Genomic DNA, 16,262 nt, shown 5'->3' on the forward strand with positions numbered 1-16,262 from the left:
GAAGTACAAAAAATGACAGAACCCCTATTCAGTCAGTTTATATTCTAATGAGAAAGATAAAAAATACATGCAAAAATACATATAGTACAAATATAAATTAACAAAAACAATTATGTTCCTTTAACAAAAAATAAGGAAGTTTGGAAAAGGAAAGGGAGAAAGATATTGAGTTAGTATAATTCTAGTCATATTGAATTTAAGATGTCTCTGGAATAATCAATCAGTTTGAAATTAGAGCCTTAACAGTGTGAGAATAATAAGTTCTATATAATTCTCTTGTCCAAACACTAAATTAGCTATTACCATCCAGATACCAGTCTTCCAATAATGGTGAATTAGTTACACTTCAATTTTCACCAGTTTTATGAAGCCACTAGTCATATTTCGAGGGATATAACTAGCAATTTTTGTGTTTAATATAAAATACCAAACTTCAAAAGTTGGGGAATAGGGTAAAGATGTAAAAGAATTTTACTCCCAGAATCCAAGTTAGCATAGGAATAAAAAATATCTTAATTCTAAATCATCAAATTGGCTTATGACACTAAAAAGCTAGAAGATATGCCAATGCAGAAGTTTCACCTAGGATTTTCAGATTAAGGCTGAATTTCTGTGACACCAGTCAAGAGATATAGAATTAGATGAGAGTCTCTCCCCTAATCTTTGAACATTTTGGCACTATAAGTACCACTCTATGTCACTGCCACCATTCCTTCTTCATTTCCAAAACTAGTTTCCTAATGTGTGGAATAGAGAGATAAGGTAAAAAAATTACAGGAAGATGTGAATTCTTTTTCTGTATTTGATATTCATTATTTCTGTGTTTCCCCTATGACTTGTATAATATGTGCAGGCCCATATGTACTTGAGCCTTGGACTGCTATATCTGAAGTCTGAAGGCCTGATTTTCTGTTTCCTAGAAATCAGGTGATTTTGGGGAAACAGAAACTTTCCATTCCAATCTCTCCGGATAGCAACAACCAATTAGATGCCTCCCCTTCCCCTTCTCAATGCTCTCTTACTTGTGATGTAATCTCTTGTATAAAGGCTGTGTATCTTTACTACTTCTTTAGCCCTCCTACCATGAGCTTTCTCTTATCTTGTGATAGAAAGACTCATCGTCAGGAGGTTATAAACGACCTTTCTGCTTTCTATTTTGAGTGATCTCTGAGTAGTCATTTTGGGTAGAGGTCTTCTACATCCCACACACTGAGGATCATGTCCACTTTATAAATCACTGTTATTTTTACTTCACAGGGGTCCAAAAATTTCCAAAAAATTTTTACACTCAAAAAATAAAAGCAAAGGTAGGGACTGTATTACATCCTGAAATAATTTAAAGGCAAATTACCTTAAGTAGAGTGCTTAGAAAACATAACTTAATTTTCATATCAGTCAGTTAAGTATTTACTTCAAAGATAATGGAAAAAATAGATAGGTAATAAAATTTAGCTTACAAAAATGAAAATATATTCATACTAGCCTGAATCTTTTTTAATACAGCCGGTGTTTCTTGGTCCCATACATGACTTGTCCCTCCATCAGTAATATATGCTTTACATGCTGTCACCATTTGATTTGTGACCTAAAAATAAAAGGTAGCTACAGATTAAAAATGAATAGAATTCATAGATATTTATAAGAATCATAAAAAGTATGTACAGAGTATTCAAATATCTAAATATTCTAGTACATGGAGTATCCGTAAAATGAGTTGTTTGTTCAAAAAAAAATACTACATCATTCAAGAAATAATAAATATATAGAAGCCATTCATTAACTCCAAGAGTTAATACATTCAAAATATAGAAATTCCAGATGGGCATAAATGAATGAATGAATAACAAAATCACAAGGAGTGAGAGGTGGTTTTTAAGGGAATACCCATAAGTTATAAGATTTACACTATAAATAATCATGTTCTTCCACAAAATATTTTTTATTAGAAACAGCACTAAGTTAGATGAAGCATAGATCTGATCCAATAAAGCATATCTGATTCTTTGGAATTTTACAAATAAGAAATTTCTAAACTTTATCAGTTTTATCACTGTAATTACAATTCCAGGCAAATTTTATCCTGCTTCTTAGTAAAGGTAATGTTGACAGTACAATAAAACATTTTAGATTCTTAAAAAGTCATTTGCAAAAGCAATATCCATATAAAAGTCCTAGCTAGTGGGATTTAAAAATAGGCATTTTCTAATGTGGAAAAGTTTTCTTCCAATAGGAGTACAAGAAACAACTCAGAAAACCTTATTTAACCATTTGAAATCTGCAATTTTAGAAATTTGAAGGCTACACTTTTGAAATAGAAATGTGGAAAGACATACAATTGTTGTATGATCTACTTTGGAGAACACTTTGGAGAGATTGGCAAGAAACTGGAAGAAACCAAAGGTCATGTACCAAACTATTACAAAGGAATTCATCACATTATACAAAATTTTCATTGTTAAGTCCTGAGGTGAAAGCAGTTACTGAGATTTACTTGAGTAGGGCACTGTCTGATTATGTAATCATCATCAAAGTAGAGAACTAAAATAGCCAAAAAGCACATAAAGAAAATGCAATAAATATATATTAAGTCCTTGCAACATTCAGAACACCATTAGGAGTTATTTATGTAAAGAAAAAAATAGGTAGTTCTTATCCTTGATGAGTTTATAATCTACAAATCTTTGAGAGGCTTTCAGTGATATTGAACAAGTTACTCAACTCTTCTTGGTCTCAACTTAGTCATTTGTAAAATAAAGGGAGGGGCTTGAACCTCTAAGACCACTGATTGGACATAATATGACCTTTGGAAATAATTTATCATAGAATTATCATGCCATTTGGAAATGAGCAAAAAAGCATTAAGTCAATTCTATTTTAATACCATTAAAAGCCACTATACATGATACAGAAAATGACAGACTCTCACACAGTGAAAAATCATGCCCATGTCTAAAAAGATTGCAATGGACAAAGTATTAGACTAAATCTTGGATAATATCATTGTTTGATTCAAACAACAGAGTCCACATGAAAGGCAAAAAGAACTCCAATGGGTACCCATACCAAAAGGCCAAAACTTACCAATCTATACCAGAGGCGAACATTCCAATATACTTGCTATCACCCCAATTTTTATCTAACAGGTATGATTCTTGAACTCTAATAGGCTCTCCATGCTAGAAGTTGGCCATGTCCTATTATTTTTTATTTCTACTTCCACACATTCATTTCTTCAATACCATGATCACCTATTTAGTTATTGCCTCTTGCCTGGACTCAGTTTCTTATCTAGTCTTCATGTCTCTAGTTTCTTCCTTTTCTAAACCATCCTTCATCTAGCTACACAAATAATCTTCCTGTAATACAGTCCTATGTGTCCCTCCTAAACCCTTTGTAACCCAGATTTCATATTCATCTGAAACTATTCTCTCCAGTTCCTAATGACTTTTTAATTGCTAAATCTTTTTATCATTCCTCCTTGACCTCTCTGCAGCCTTTAACATTTCTGATAACCCTCTTCTTTTGGATCCACATCCTGAGTTCCAGATTTTTATGACTCTGCTTGCTCTTGGATCTACTCCTATTTGCCCACTCATTTTCACTTGTTTTTACAAGATCTTCATCCAGATTGTGCATGCTAAGTATGTATTCCCCAAACATCAGGATAGTGAGAAGTGACTATATATTGAGACATATCAAAAATAATTTGCCATCTTTATTCCAATCATTCACTAAAGGAGTCTATTGATCAGGAACAAAAATTTTTTAAAAAATTGTTAAATTAACCAAGTTTTAAAGTCAATGTGAGATCACAATGTAGGTACTAAATGAGAAGTAAACTATCATCCTGGAATATATATCCTATCTCACTTCACTAACACATTAAGATTTATTATTCTGGACTTCCGACCAAGATAGCAGAGAGGAGGCACACAGCTGCTTGAGCTCCACGTTTTCTCTCAGAATTTACTTCATGACAAGCCTCAGAATTAATGCTTGATTGGAAAAAAAACCCACAAATGATCACCAACAGAAGACATCCTTGAAATTCACCAGAAAAGGTCTGTTTTTGCTTGGGGTAGGGGACGAACAGACTGGGTGCAGGCTGAGGGCAAGCAGCTAGAGCAAGGCAGGCAGCTCACACTGCTCAGACCCAAGCGGGGAGGGGTACGATCTGTGCCATTTCTGGAGAACGACCTTTACCCCACTGTGGATATTCTATTTTGGCAACAAGCCAGGATCAGCAGAGAAGCTGTAAACACTTGAGGTAAAGAATAAAACTCCTAAAAGCTAGCGTCTCTCCAGACCCGACCACCCCCATCCCCGGCCACCACCACCACCACCCAGAGTGATTCAGCCCATTCTTAGAGCCTCAGAGGACAGACGCAGTGCAGCCATCGCTGTCCTGTTAGTGCCTCGCTGCTGTCTCCTGCAGTCTGTAGAGGAAGCCTGGTAACACCATCCAGCCCCATCCCCCCCCAAAGCAGACCAGTTGTTTCTCTTGTCAATTTGTTTTCTTCGATTCCGCTCTGACAAAATGAACAAAAAATTTAAAAGGGCTCTAACCACTGATAGCTTTTATGTGGATAGAGAGCAGACTTCAAACTCTGAGGAGACTAAAAACAGACTGTCTCCAGAGGAACCCCCGAAGGGGGATATGATCTGCTCCTCAATACACAAATCTCTTAGAGGAAATCAAAAAGGCTCTCACAAGAGAGATAGAAGAGAAATGGGAAAAGGAAAGGGAAGCTTGGCAAGAGAGTCTGGAGAAGTAATCCCACGCATTTAAAGACAGAGTGGATAAAGAAATCAAATCATTAAGAAATAAAATTAGTGAGTTGGAAAAAGAAAATAACTCTCTAAAAAATAAAATAGATGAAATGGAAAAAAATTCCATAGAAGAAAAAAATTCACTTAAAAACTCAATTGGACCATTAAAAAAGATATAAAAAAGTGAGTGAAGAAAATACATCATTGAAAATCAGAATCAAACAAGTAGAATTGAATGACTCAAAGAGAAACCAAGAAGTAGTCAAGCAAAACCAGAAAAATGAAACAATGGAAAAGAATATCAAGTACCTTATTGGAAAGCCAACAGACCTGGAAAATATATTCAGGAAAGACAAATTAAGAATAATCGGACTCCCTGAAAAATATGAGGGAAAAATGAGCCTGGACACTATTTTCCAGGAAATCATCAAAGAGAACTGCCCAGACATTTTAGAAACAGAGGGTAAAATAGACATTGAAAAAATTCATTGATCACCTACTGAAAGGGACCCTAAAATCAAAATGCCAAGAAATATACTGGCCAAGTTCAAGAACCATCAGACAAAGGAAAAAATATTGGAAGCTGCTAGAAAAAATTAATTCAGATATGGAGGAGCTACAATAAGGTTAACGCAGGATCTAGCAGCGTCCACATTAAAGGAATGAAGGGCCTGGAATATGATATTCCAAAAGGCTAAGGAACTTGGTATGCAGCCAAGAATAATTTACTCAGCAAAAATGAGCATCTTTTTCCAGGGAAAAAAATGGACATTTAACGAAATAAATGAATTCCATCTATTCTTAATGAAAAAACTGGATCCTCACAAAAAGTTTGTGATCTCCAAATACAAAACTCAAGAGATTCTAAAAAGGTAAAAAGAAATCTTGAGAACAATATTTCTGCCATAAAGATATATAAAGAGCACATGTATAATTTGTTCTAGAAACTACAGGTGGAAAGGAAATTATGTCATAAAAAAAGGTAAAGTGGTGGTACTACATCTCATGAAGAGGCAAAGGTAACCTATTATATCTGAGAGAAAGAAAGGAGGGGGATGAGCATAGTGTGTATAAATGAACTATTCCTTAAAATAATCAGGAGCACATATTTAAAACTGTCAATAAATATCATATGTAATGGTGATAAATTGAAAGCTTTCCCAGTAAGATCAGTAGTGAAACAAGATTGCCCACTATCACCATTACTATTCAATATCATACTAGAAACGCTAGCCTCAGCAATAAGAGCCAAGAAAGAGATTCAAGGAATTAAAGTAGGTAATGAGGAAATCAAACTATCACTCTTTGCAGATGATATGGTGGTATACTTAAGAGAACCCCAAAGACTCTGCTAAAAAGCTATTAGAAATAATTCAGAACTTTAGCAAAGTTGCAAGATACAAAATAAATCCACATAAATCCTCAGCATTTTTATACATTACCAACACAATCCAATAGCAAGAGATACAAAGAGAAATTCCATTCAAAATAGCTGTCGATAATATAAAATATTTGGGAATATATCTACCAAAGGAAAGTCAGGAATTATATGAGCAAAATTACAAAACACTTGCCATAAAAATAAAGTCAGATTTAAATAATTGGAAAAATATTAAGTGCTCTTGGATAGGCCGAGCGAATATAAGATGACAATACTCCCTAAACTAATCTATTTATTTAGTGCTATACCAATCAGACTCTCAAGAAACTATTTTAATGACCTAGAAAAAAATAACAAAATTCATATGGAAGAACAAAAGGTAGAGAATTTCAAGGGAAGTAATGAAAAAAAAAAATCAAATGAAGGTGGCCTAGCTATACCTGATCTAGAACTATATTATAAAGCAGCAGTCACCAAAACCATTTGGTATTGGCTAAGAAATAGACTAGCTGATCAGTGGAATAGGTTAGGTTCACAGGACAAGATATTGAATAAAAATAGCAATTTAGTGTTTGACAAACCCAAAGATCCCAACTTTTGGGATAAGAATTCATTATTTGACAAAAACTGCTCGGAAAACTGGAAATTAGTATGGCAGAAACTAGGCATGGACCCACACTTAACACCACATACTAAGATAAGATCAAAATGGGTCCATGATTTAGGCATAAAGAATGAGATCATAAATAAATTAGAGGAGCATAGTATAGTTTACCTCTCAGACTTGTGGAGGAGGAAGGAATTTGTGACCAAAGGAGAACTAGAGATCATTATTGATCAAAAAATAGAAAATTTTGATTTCATCAAATTAAAAAGCTTTTGTACAAACAAAACTAATGCAAACAAGATTAGAAGGGAAGTAACAAATGGGGAAAACATTTTTATGTTAAAGGTTCTGATAAAGGCCTCATCTCCAAAACATACAGAGAACTGACCCTAATTTATAAGAAATCAAGCCATTCTCCAATTGATAAATGGTCAAAGTGTATGAACAGACAATTTTCAGATGATGAAATTGAAACTATTTCCATTCATATGAAAGAGTGTTCCAAATCACTACTGATCAGAGAAATGCAAATTAAGACAACTCTGAGATACCAGTAGACACCTGTCAGATTGGCTAAGATGACAGGAAAAAATAATGATGAATGTTGGAGGGGATGTGAGAAAACTGGGACACTGATACATTGTTGGTGGAGTTGTGAAAGAATCCAACCATTCTGGAGAGCAATCTGGAATTATGCCCAAAAAGTTATCAAACTCTGCATATCCTTTGATCCAGCAGTGCTACTACTGAGCTTATATCCCAAGGAAATACTAAAGAAAGGAAAGGGATCTGTATGTGGCAGCCCTTTTTGTAGTGGCTAGAAAATGGAAAATGAATGGATGCCCATCAATTGGAGAATGGTTGGGTAAATTATGGTATATGAAAGTTATTGAATATTATTGTTCTGTAAGAAATGACCAGCAGGATGAATACAGAGAGGCTTGGAGAGACTTACATCAACTGATGCTGAGTGAAATGAGTAGAACTAGGAGATCATTATACACTTCAATAACAATACTATATGAGGATGTATTCTGATGGAAGTGGATATCTTCAACATAGAGCAGAGCTAATGCAATTCCAATTGATCAATGATGGACAGAATCAGCTACACCCAGAGAAGGAACACTGGGAAATGAGTGTAAACTGTTAGCATTTTTTGTTTTTCTCCACAGGTTATTTTTACCTTCCGAATCCAATTCTTCCTTTGCAACAACAACAACAACAACAAAATTTGGTTCTGAACACATATATTATATCTAGGATATACTATAACATATTTAATATGTATGGGAAAGCCTGCCATCTAGGGGAGGGGGTGGAGGGAAAGAGGGGAAAATTCGGAACAGAAGGGAGTACAAGGGATAATGTTGTAAAAAAAAATTACCTATGCATATGTACTGTCAAAAAATGTTATAATTATAAAATTAATTTTAAAAAAATAATAAAATAATTAATTTAAAACAAAAAAAGATTTGTTATTCTGAAGAAACAACTAATAAAAATGGATGGAAGCTGTTAATTTCCTTCTTAAGTCACACACACATATATATACATACATATATATATATATTTTCTTTTTTTAATTGTTTTTCACAAACTTACCTTTATAAAGAGTGAGGTCATTCTTTCTGAGGTATTATAATACCTTGAAACACTATGAATCATTCTGATGGCATTAATCAAATTTTGTATTCCATGGGCCATGGAAACCTAAAATTTAAATTTTGAATAAAATTACATATTTCTAGCATTTTAGTCACAGAATAACTGCTACAGACATGATAAATTTTTATAAATAAATCCTTAGATTTATGCGAGAGTTTGTCAGGGGAAAAAAAGCTTCCTTAATTCACTCAGCTAAGTAAAAAGATAAACAGATTCATGGAATTACTATAGAAATAATATTCCATTTATGTGCATTAATTATGTGCATAATATGCATAATATTCAAATTATGTGCATAATTTAGTCATTCTGGTGACATTAGAGAAATATATAATGCATGTTTTCTTAAGTAAAAAGGGATTAATTTTTCTTATGTGAATGTTCATGCTCCTAGACTCAGAGATAGAATGGAGATGAGGAAATTGAGAATTTAAATAATTTGACCAAAATTATACAAATAATATGTGATTAAGATAGTATTTGAACCCAGACTCTCAACATCTTTCAACTCTCACTTTTTACTGACCCACTATATATTTTCTGGTTCTCAGATTTATCAACTTATATCTTCTAATTACTATTACTACGTCAGTTTGACTTTTCATTATTTAAGTGATTAAACAAATACATATGCTATATTTTACTATCATGTTCTTCATCATAGTAGTATGGCCCACAACATTCCAGGATGTGACCTAAATTGAATTAAAATGTAACTGGAAAATAGTAATATAATGAATAAAATTACAATAATATAGGTAATATTACATTTTAAAATTAAATCAGTATGCAGATTTACACAACAAATTAGTGATTATTATTTGTATTTGGAATTTGATCCCACTATTCTTCAACATTCAGATACAGGCAATTATTCAGAATAAACAATTCCTGACTAGCTTAAGTTCTTTTTTAAAAATGTGTTTTAAAATATTGAAAGCAGCACATTTAAATTTTAACATAAAACTGAATCAGAGAATTTGAAAGAGAAAAAACTTTGGTGATTATCTAGCCCCATTCACTCATTTTTCAGATCACAAAATTGGGGCTCAGGGGGCTTAAATGATTTATGTATGCAGCTATATCCAGCAAGAAGCAAAACTAGACTCTGTACACACCTTCCTTAATGCCACTTTTCCTGTTTCATATAAAGAATTATGGCGTATTAGACTAAGATTTTATGACTCCTGATAATAGTTCTCCTAAAAAGTAACATGATTTGGTAGAAATAGAGAGTTCATTCTTACTGAGGTCTTTAAACAGAGGATGGATGACAACTTGTTTGCTTCGAGCTGGACTAGATGGTTTATATGTTATCTTAAAGCTCTTAGATTCTGGGTGATGTCCCAATCATTAATATCACATTCTCTCACAGATAGGAAGCAGAATGTTATTGAAGCTCCTTTTAGACTAGGAAATCTAGAAATTTCTCTACCATACCTTCAGCCCACTAAGTACAAGAACCTAAGAATAGAAATGCAGTGGAAGAGTAGGTTCAATAGGTAAGAATTACTAGGATTCTGGACTGATTTCTTAAAAGAAAAGCCTTTACTGTTGTATAAAGTATCTTGATACCAAGTAGCATTAGGAGAATGATTGATTAGTCTAAGGGTGTTAGGGGAGCTCCTTCTTAGTGGCAGTTGGGAATCTAATTCTGACCAGCAAAATAGATCTCTTCATGTGAGAGGATGATAATACAAGGAGATTGAGAGGCTGTTGCATTCTCTGATCTATCTTTCTACTCTTCCCTCTTGCCTCAGATTTATTTCATTTCTAATTCACAAGCAACATCTGTGTCATTTCTTCAAGAGTGTTATTAATTCACAGTTGTGGCGGCTTTCCAAAGAACTGACCTGCCCCCTTCACACTTAGGTATGGTCCTTAACATAAGGGCGTACTCAAGATGGGTATTTTATAGGGAAAGGTAGGAGTGGAGGTGGAAGATGTTAAGACTCTTTCAAGGGAGATATTTACTTCTTAACCACTGGCCAAATCTTGAGAAAAACAAGGAATGGAAACATAGCGGACCCAAGCTTCCTGTCATCCTATCTACTGGATCTCAAGCTCCTTGCACTTGGGTGTATGGTTAACCATGTCTTGTTTATCACAACTCATGTCCCCTACATCTGTCCTGGTGGGCAACAACTTGTTTTTCTTTTCTTGTCCCTAATACAGAAGCCCTACTGGGCCCATTCCCCTAATACATAGTTTCTACTCCCAAGGATATAATCAATTTGTAAAGAAATTCATGAGTATTTGAATGTTTGTTTAATTTTTAAAAGGATATTTCAGCTCCCAACTGAAAAACAAATTACCTTTAAAAAAAGTATTTGTGGTGCTTGCTTCAGCAGCACAAATACTAAGATTGTACTGATACAAAGAAGATTAGCATGGCCCTTGTGTAAAGACATGCAAATTCTTAAAAGGTAAAAATATATATTTGTGAGTAGTTTGAAAACACATTTTCCTAATGAACCAATGTTAGATATGTGGTAAGCTCTCAAGCCAGCTTCCAAAAACCTGTATGAGCCATAATGTGCCTAACATATAATAGAGTGTACTATATAAATAGTACTATGGAATTTGACTGATATTGCTATATTGACTACTAATAATTCTTCTGCCTCTTAATGTGGGGACACAAATCTCCTGGCAAAGATAAGATAAAAACTCCTCAATTCCATGCTATTGGTTCCTGTGACCTGAAGGAGTGGTTAAAGGGATAGGGATGATAATTAGAAGGACTATAAAATAAATCTAAAGAAGAAAAGAATTGTAGGGAGCTGGGGATTCCTGAAAATATAAATTCCCAGGAACCCTTATTGGTCCCTAATTTAATTATTCCTTCTTGTTTCCTCTCAATCTTTCAGAAATGTGTCCATATGCTTTCCTTTCCACTGCTGCCATCTGTTGTTTCTGATTTAGGATTTCTTTCTTTCATAACTGAGGAAGTCTCATAAATTCTGAAGTAAAAAGCTAAATAGGTCAGTTCTCTGTGTGTACATAGAAGGCAAGAGGTAAGAGAGGAGTTAGGAAAGCCATCACCTAGCTAATATTTATATGGCATTTTTAAACTTTGCAAAGCACTCTACATATGCCATCTCATTTGATTCTCACAACAACCCTGTAAAACAGAGATGGTGCTATTATTGCATCAGTTTCACAGAGAAAGAAAATTAATTTGGCAGAGGTTAAGTGACTTAAGTTAGCAATGATCTGCAGTTTGAACTGTAGTTTTCCTGAATTTTTAAAGCACCACCTACCTTACCTGTACCTGTAGAACCAGGAAGACAAGGTAAATCTTCCTACAATGACAGCACCAGTCCTCTATTACTTAACTTAAAATCTTAAGAGTTAAAATGAGACTTGGGGATCAAAAAACCCTCAAGAAAAGAAATGAAAGACAGACAAGAAAGAGAGAGAGGAGAGAGACAGAGCAAAGAATTAGAGACACAGATAAGAGAGAATGCTTCAAACTGTATTCAGACCCAATCAATTCCTTCTCTAGGTATGGAAAGGACTTTTCATTCTAAGTCATAATCAGAATTTATCATAAGAAAAGTCATGAACCATTGTACAGCTGAGAATACTAAAGTCATTTACAACTGATCTTTACTTCAATTCATGGAGGATTTTTCCAGGTTTTTTTCTGAGAACATTCTGCTCATTTCCCATAGAATAATAAAATTCCATCATAATCAAATGCTACAATTTATTCAGCCATTCCCCAACTTATGGGCATGCCCACATTTTCCAATCTTTTGCCCTGAGAAGAGAGCTGCTATAACTATATTTGTACATATAGGTTCTTTTACTTTTTTTTTTTTTTTTTTTTTTTTTTTTTGAGGCTGGGGTTAAACTTGCCCAGGGTCACACAGCTAGGAAGTGTTAAGTGTCTGAGACCAGATTTGAACTCGGGTCCTCCTGAATTCAAGGCTGATGCTCTATCCACTGGGCCACCTAGCTGCCCCGGTTCTTTTGCTTTTTAAAAAGTCTCTTTTGGAATTCATGCCTAGTAGTGCTATTGTTAGGTCAAAAGAAAATGCATGAATTTATAAACCTTTTGATTATTTATCAATTGGCACATGGCTCTTATTTTTTTAAAAATGTGACTCAGTTCCCCCTGCTTTTGAAAAATGAAGCCTTATCAGAAAAAACTTGCTTCAAATTTTTAATTGTGAAAAGAATTACTATTGCTGCAATAGTATTCCCCTCAATTTATTCTATTCTCTCTCTTTTCACCCTCTTCTTCCTTAAGTGTTTTGCTTCTGAACATTCCCTCCTCCTTTCCTGTATCCCATTCCCCACTATTTACCAGAAGTTAAGATAGATTTCTAAACCCATTTTGAATGTGTACGTTCACTCACTCTCTCCTCCTCTCCATTGTAAAAGGTTGTTTGTTTGGGGGTTTTTTGTCTCTTTATGGCAGATAATTTAACACCATTCCACTTCTCCCTTTCCCTTTCTCCCAGTACATTTTTTTTTTTTTTTTAGATATCAGTTCTTCACATTTAACTCACAACTGTGCCCTCTGTTTACATATACTTCTTCTAACTGCCATAATACATATATTTTCAAATTATGGAAAATGTAAAAATATTTATTGTAGTTTTTATAAGATTAAAACCACATACTGCATTTTTAAAAGTATACTTACTAAGTCATAGTTGTAGAGGGGTTGACAAACTTTCTCCAGTGTATACAAATATCTAACATTATCTTTTGATTCATTTGCTGTATCTGTAATTCTTGCATCCAAATCACGCCACTTCTAAAGAAAAAAAATTATTTTGAAAAAGAATATCTAGTAATATCAAAATGGATTATATTGCTAATGCATTGCTTTGTAATTTATAAATAATTTTCCTTACAATAATCTTATAACAAAGATACTGAAAACATTTCCATTTTATAGATAAAGAATGTGAGGTTCTGGGGGATCAGATGACTTTGACATAGCTATTATATGTACATGGCAGAATCCAAACTCAGATTTCCTGACTACAGATACGCTTCTCTTTACTAAGTCTCATGGCCTTTCGGTCAACAAAAGAACTTTAGTTTATTCAAAATATTTAGGATGTTCTCTTTGGCCACATTTCTATACATAAAACAATACAAGTAGTTTTTTGTTTGCTTCTGAAAATGGAAAACAGTATGCAGGGAAGAAATCTTGTCCTATTTAATTTATTTCCCCAATATCTAACAGAGTGATCTGAACATAAAAAGCATTTGACAAATGTTTTCTAAAGTTGACTGATGACATTCAATGATGAATATTCAATGAAAAACTATAAAATATTCTTTACCAAAATAAAAGCTGACAAATAACTAGGGAGATTATTCATTTTTCATGGCTTGTAATACCAATTAAATTTATTGTTTCAAATGTTATACTAATCATACTATCAAAGTAGATTAAGAATCTATGAAATAAGATAATAAATTTATGAAAAATGTATTTAGAGAGACAAAAAATCAAGAATTCTAGGGAAAAAAATGAAAAAATTGAAAATGAAGAACATTGTATTATCAGTTATTAAATAAGTAGCTGGATAATGTATTTGGTACTTCTTAAAATTTTAGAAAAAGAGGATCATTGAAATTAAACAAACAAGAATGACACAGAAAACAAATTAACACTATAGCTGAATATGTCAAAAAAAATTATAACAATCCAGGGAGTGATTCCCTATTTTTGAAATTAAATGCTGGGAAAACTGAAAAGCAATTCAGTAGAAAATAGTTTTAGACTACCATCTTTCAGAATTCCCTAGACTACTATAAAGTTCAAAGAGATAAGTGATCTAAATATTTTTTTAAAAATCACATCTTTAAAAAATAACCATTATTTTAAAAAGAACTATTAGGTGTTATGAACACAGTCAGGTTCAAGACTCTCCAAAATGACAAAAAAAATCTGCAGTTAAGGAGTATTTATTACATTCCTGCAGGAACTAAGTCCTGTCCTTATGGTGGAGGAATATGTTGGTATAAAAGTGAGGGTATGTGTACCACCCAGTTATTCTCAATTGGTTAATTTTCTGTTAACTAATAACACCTCTTTTTCTGCTTTTTTCATGCACTTCTAGATATGTTCCCCCTCCCTTGTCATACATCTTATATTCAAAGATGGCAGAAAATTCCTCCTATGGGGTGTGTTGGTTAACATGCAATTAGTCTATTAAGCATGCTCATTCCCTCATTTTCCTTTGCCAGGTCACTGACCCTGACCAGTTTGAGCCAGTTTGTGATAAGACTGGTTGAAAAGGATACATACTCTGTAATGGGCCTGGAACTGATCCCCCTGTGTGGAAGAGAGCCACCCTAATGTCAGTCATCTCCAGGATGTGGTTCCGGGTTGACTAATAGAGCTACGTGTCAGTAGATGCGTGGAACTATGAGTTGCCTGGCCATATAAGGAAAAAAACGGCTAGGCATTGCTAAAGGAGCTGGCCCCGCCCACAAAGGGAGGAATCGGGGAGGGTCCAAGAAGATTCTGTATAAAGTAGGGAACAGCAACGGCTGGGGAGACATTTTGGGGAGCAGACAATAAAGAACAGCTCTGCTACATGTTGGCTCTCTGTTTGCTTATTCCCCGCTCCTGTCTCTGGAGCGGGGCCGGAGACGTCCGAAGGCTGGTGGAAGCTAGAAGCGCGGTAAGAAAATTTCGGTTTCCAGTGAGACTGCAACAAGTGGTGTGGAAAAACCCCCAACAATACTCATTTCTAATTGGTTGAATATACCTGTTAAGCAATTTTGTTAATTATTTTCAGAATTTTAGTTCTCTGTGGAAAACAAACTATCTTGTTGCCCCATTCTGGGGTCCAGCTATCACAAAAAGAAACATATACACACACAGATATATGCATGCATATACACATACACAATTATTAGATGGAAAAGTAGATGGACAGACAGACAGATGGTTAGAGGGAAAATTTATAAACCAAACATGGGGCAGAGATCACAAAATGCAAAACAGAATGTATAAAATAAATAAAAGTCTTTGCATTGAGTCAATCTCATTAAAATAAGAAGATAAACTTTGATAAGGGAATTCAATCTTTGCATAAGGGCAAAAATGTGTTAAAGACTAGAAATAAAAAGACAGACAAAAAATCTCTGTTCTTAATTTGCTCACGGGCTTACAGGAGAAATAACAAAAACAACTGCTTACCAACTAGATGCACAGAATATAAATTGGAGATATCAAAAGAATGAAGTCATTCGCATAAAGGATTAGAAAAGATTTCCAGGAGAAGGTGGGATTTCATCTGAGACTTGAAGCCAGGAAGCAGAGGGGAAAAGGTCTCCCTTTCATTCAAGGCATTTTGGCTAGTCAGGAAAATGGAATGTCTTGTTTTAAGGAAAAGAAGGAACTTAAGTCAGTGTGACTGGTATGTGGAGGAGAATGAAGCACATGAAGAATAGAAAGGTAGGAAAGGATTAGAATACGAAATATTTTCCAGAGAGAGGATTTTTATTTGACCCTTTTGGAAAATCAAATTAATTCTATTCTACATCACTACTAACATTTTCTACAGCTGCCTAAATCACCTTTCTTTGTCTCTGAATTCAGAAGTTCAAATAGGTTCATAATCTCTGAATAAAATTTAAAATTCAGTTTTCCTATAAATCATTTTAATTAAAAGAAAATTCATTATATCTATAACACTAACTACCCTTATATAATTAGAAGAAATCTGTTATCTCTATATCATTATTTATTCTTGTATATAGACAATGACAATTTTCTAAATGGAAGGAGGAGTTGTTGTTAGCCTGCATTCCCAATTTCTAGTAAATCATAATGTTCCCCATATTTGTGATGCT

General features: G+C 33.9%; 1 protein-coding gene and 1 non-coding gene across 2 annotated transcripts in view; one reads left to right on the top strand and one right to left on the bottom strand.

Annotated features, from left to right (window-relative positions):
* The window catches only part of DNAH8 (dynein axonemal heavy chain 8), a 408,086-nt gene that overhangs the window by 347,027 nt on the left and 44,797 nt on the right, over positions 1–16,262 (bottom strand). The window contains exons 9-11 of the mRNA XM_074311023.1: positions 13,084–13,197; positions 8,364–8,471; positions 1,484–1,585 (exon numbers count right to left, since the gene is read on the bottom strand). Coding sequence (XP_074167124.1) covers positions 1,484–1,585; positions 8,364–8,471; positions 13,084–13,197 — 324 coding nt within the window. The remainder of the gene's footprint in view (positions 1–1,483; positions 1,586–8,363; positions 8,472–13,083; positions 13,198–16,262) is intronic.
* On the top strand, positions 10,762–10,866 carry LOC141541994 (U6 spliceosomal RNA). Its single transcript, XR_012482003.1, has one exon. It is a non-coding gene; the product is annotated as a U6 spliceosomal RNA (small nuclear RNA).

This window comes from Sminthopsis crassicaudata, chromosome 4 (genome assembly GCF_048593235.1).
Source record: "Sminthopsis crassicaudata isolate SCR6 chromosome 4, ASM4859323v1, whole genome shotgun sequence".
In the NCBI taxonomy this organism is placed as follows: domain Eukaryota; kingdom Metazoa; phylum Chordata; class Mammalia; order Dasyuromorphia; family Dasyuridae; genus Sminthopsis; species Sminthopsis crassicaudata.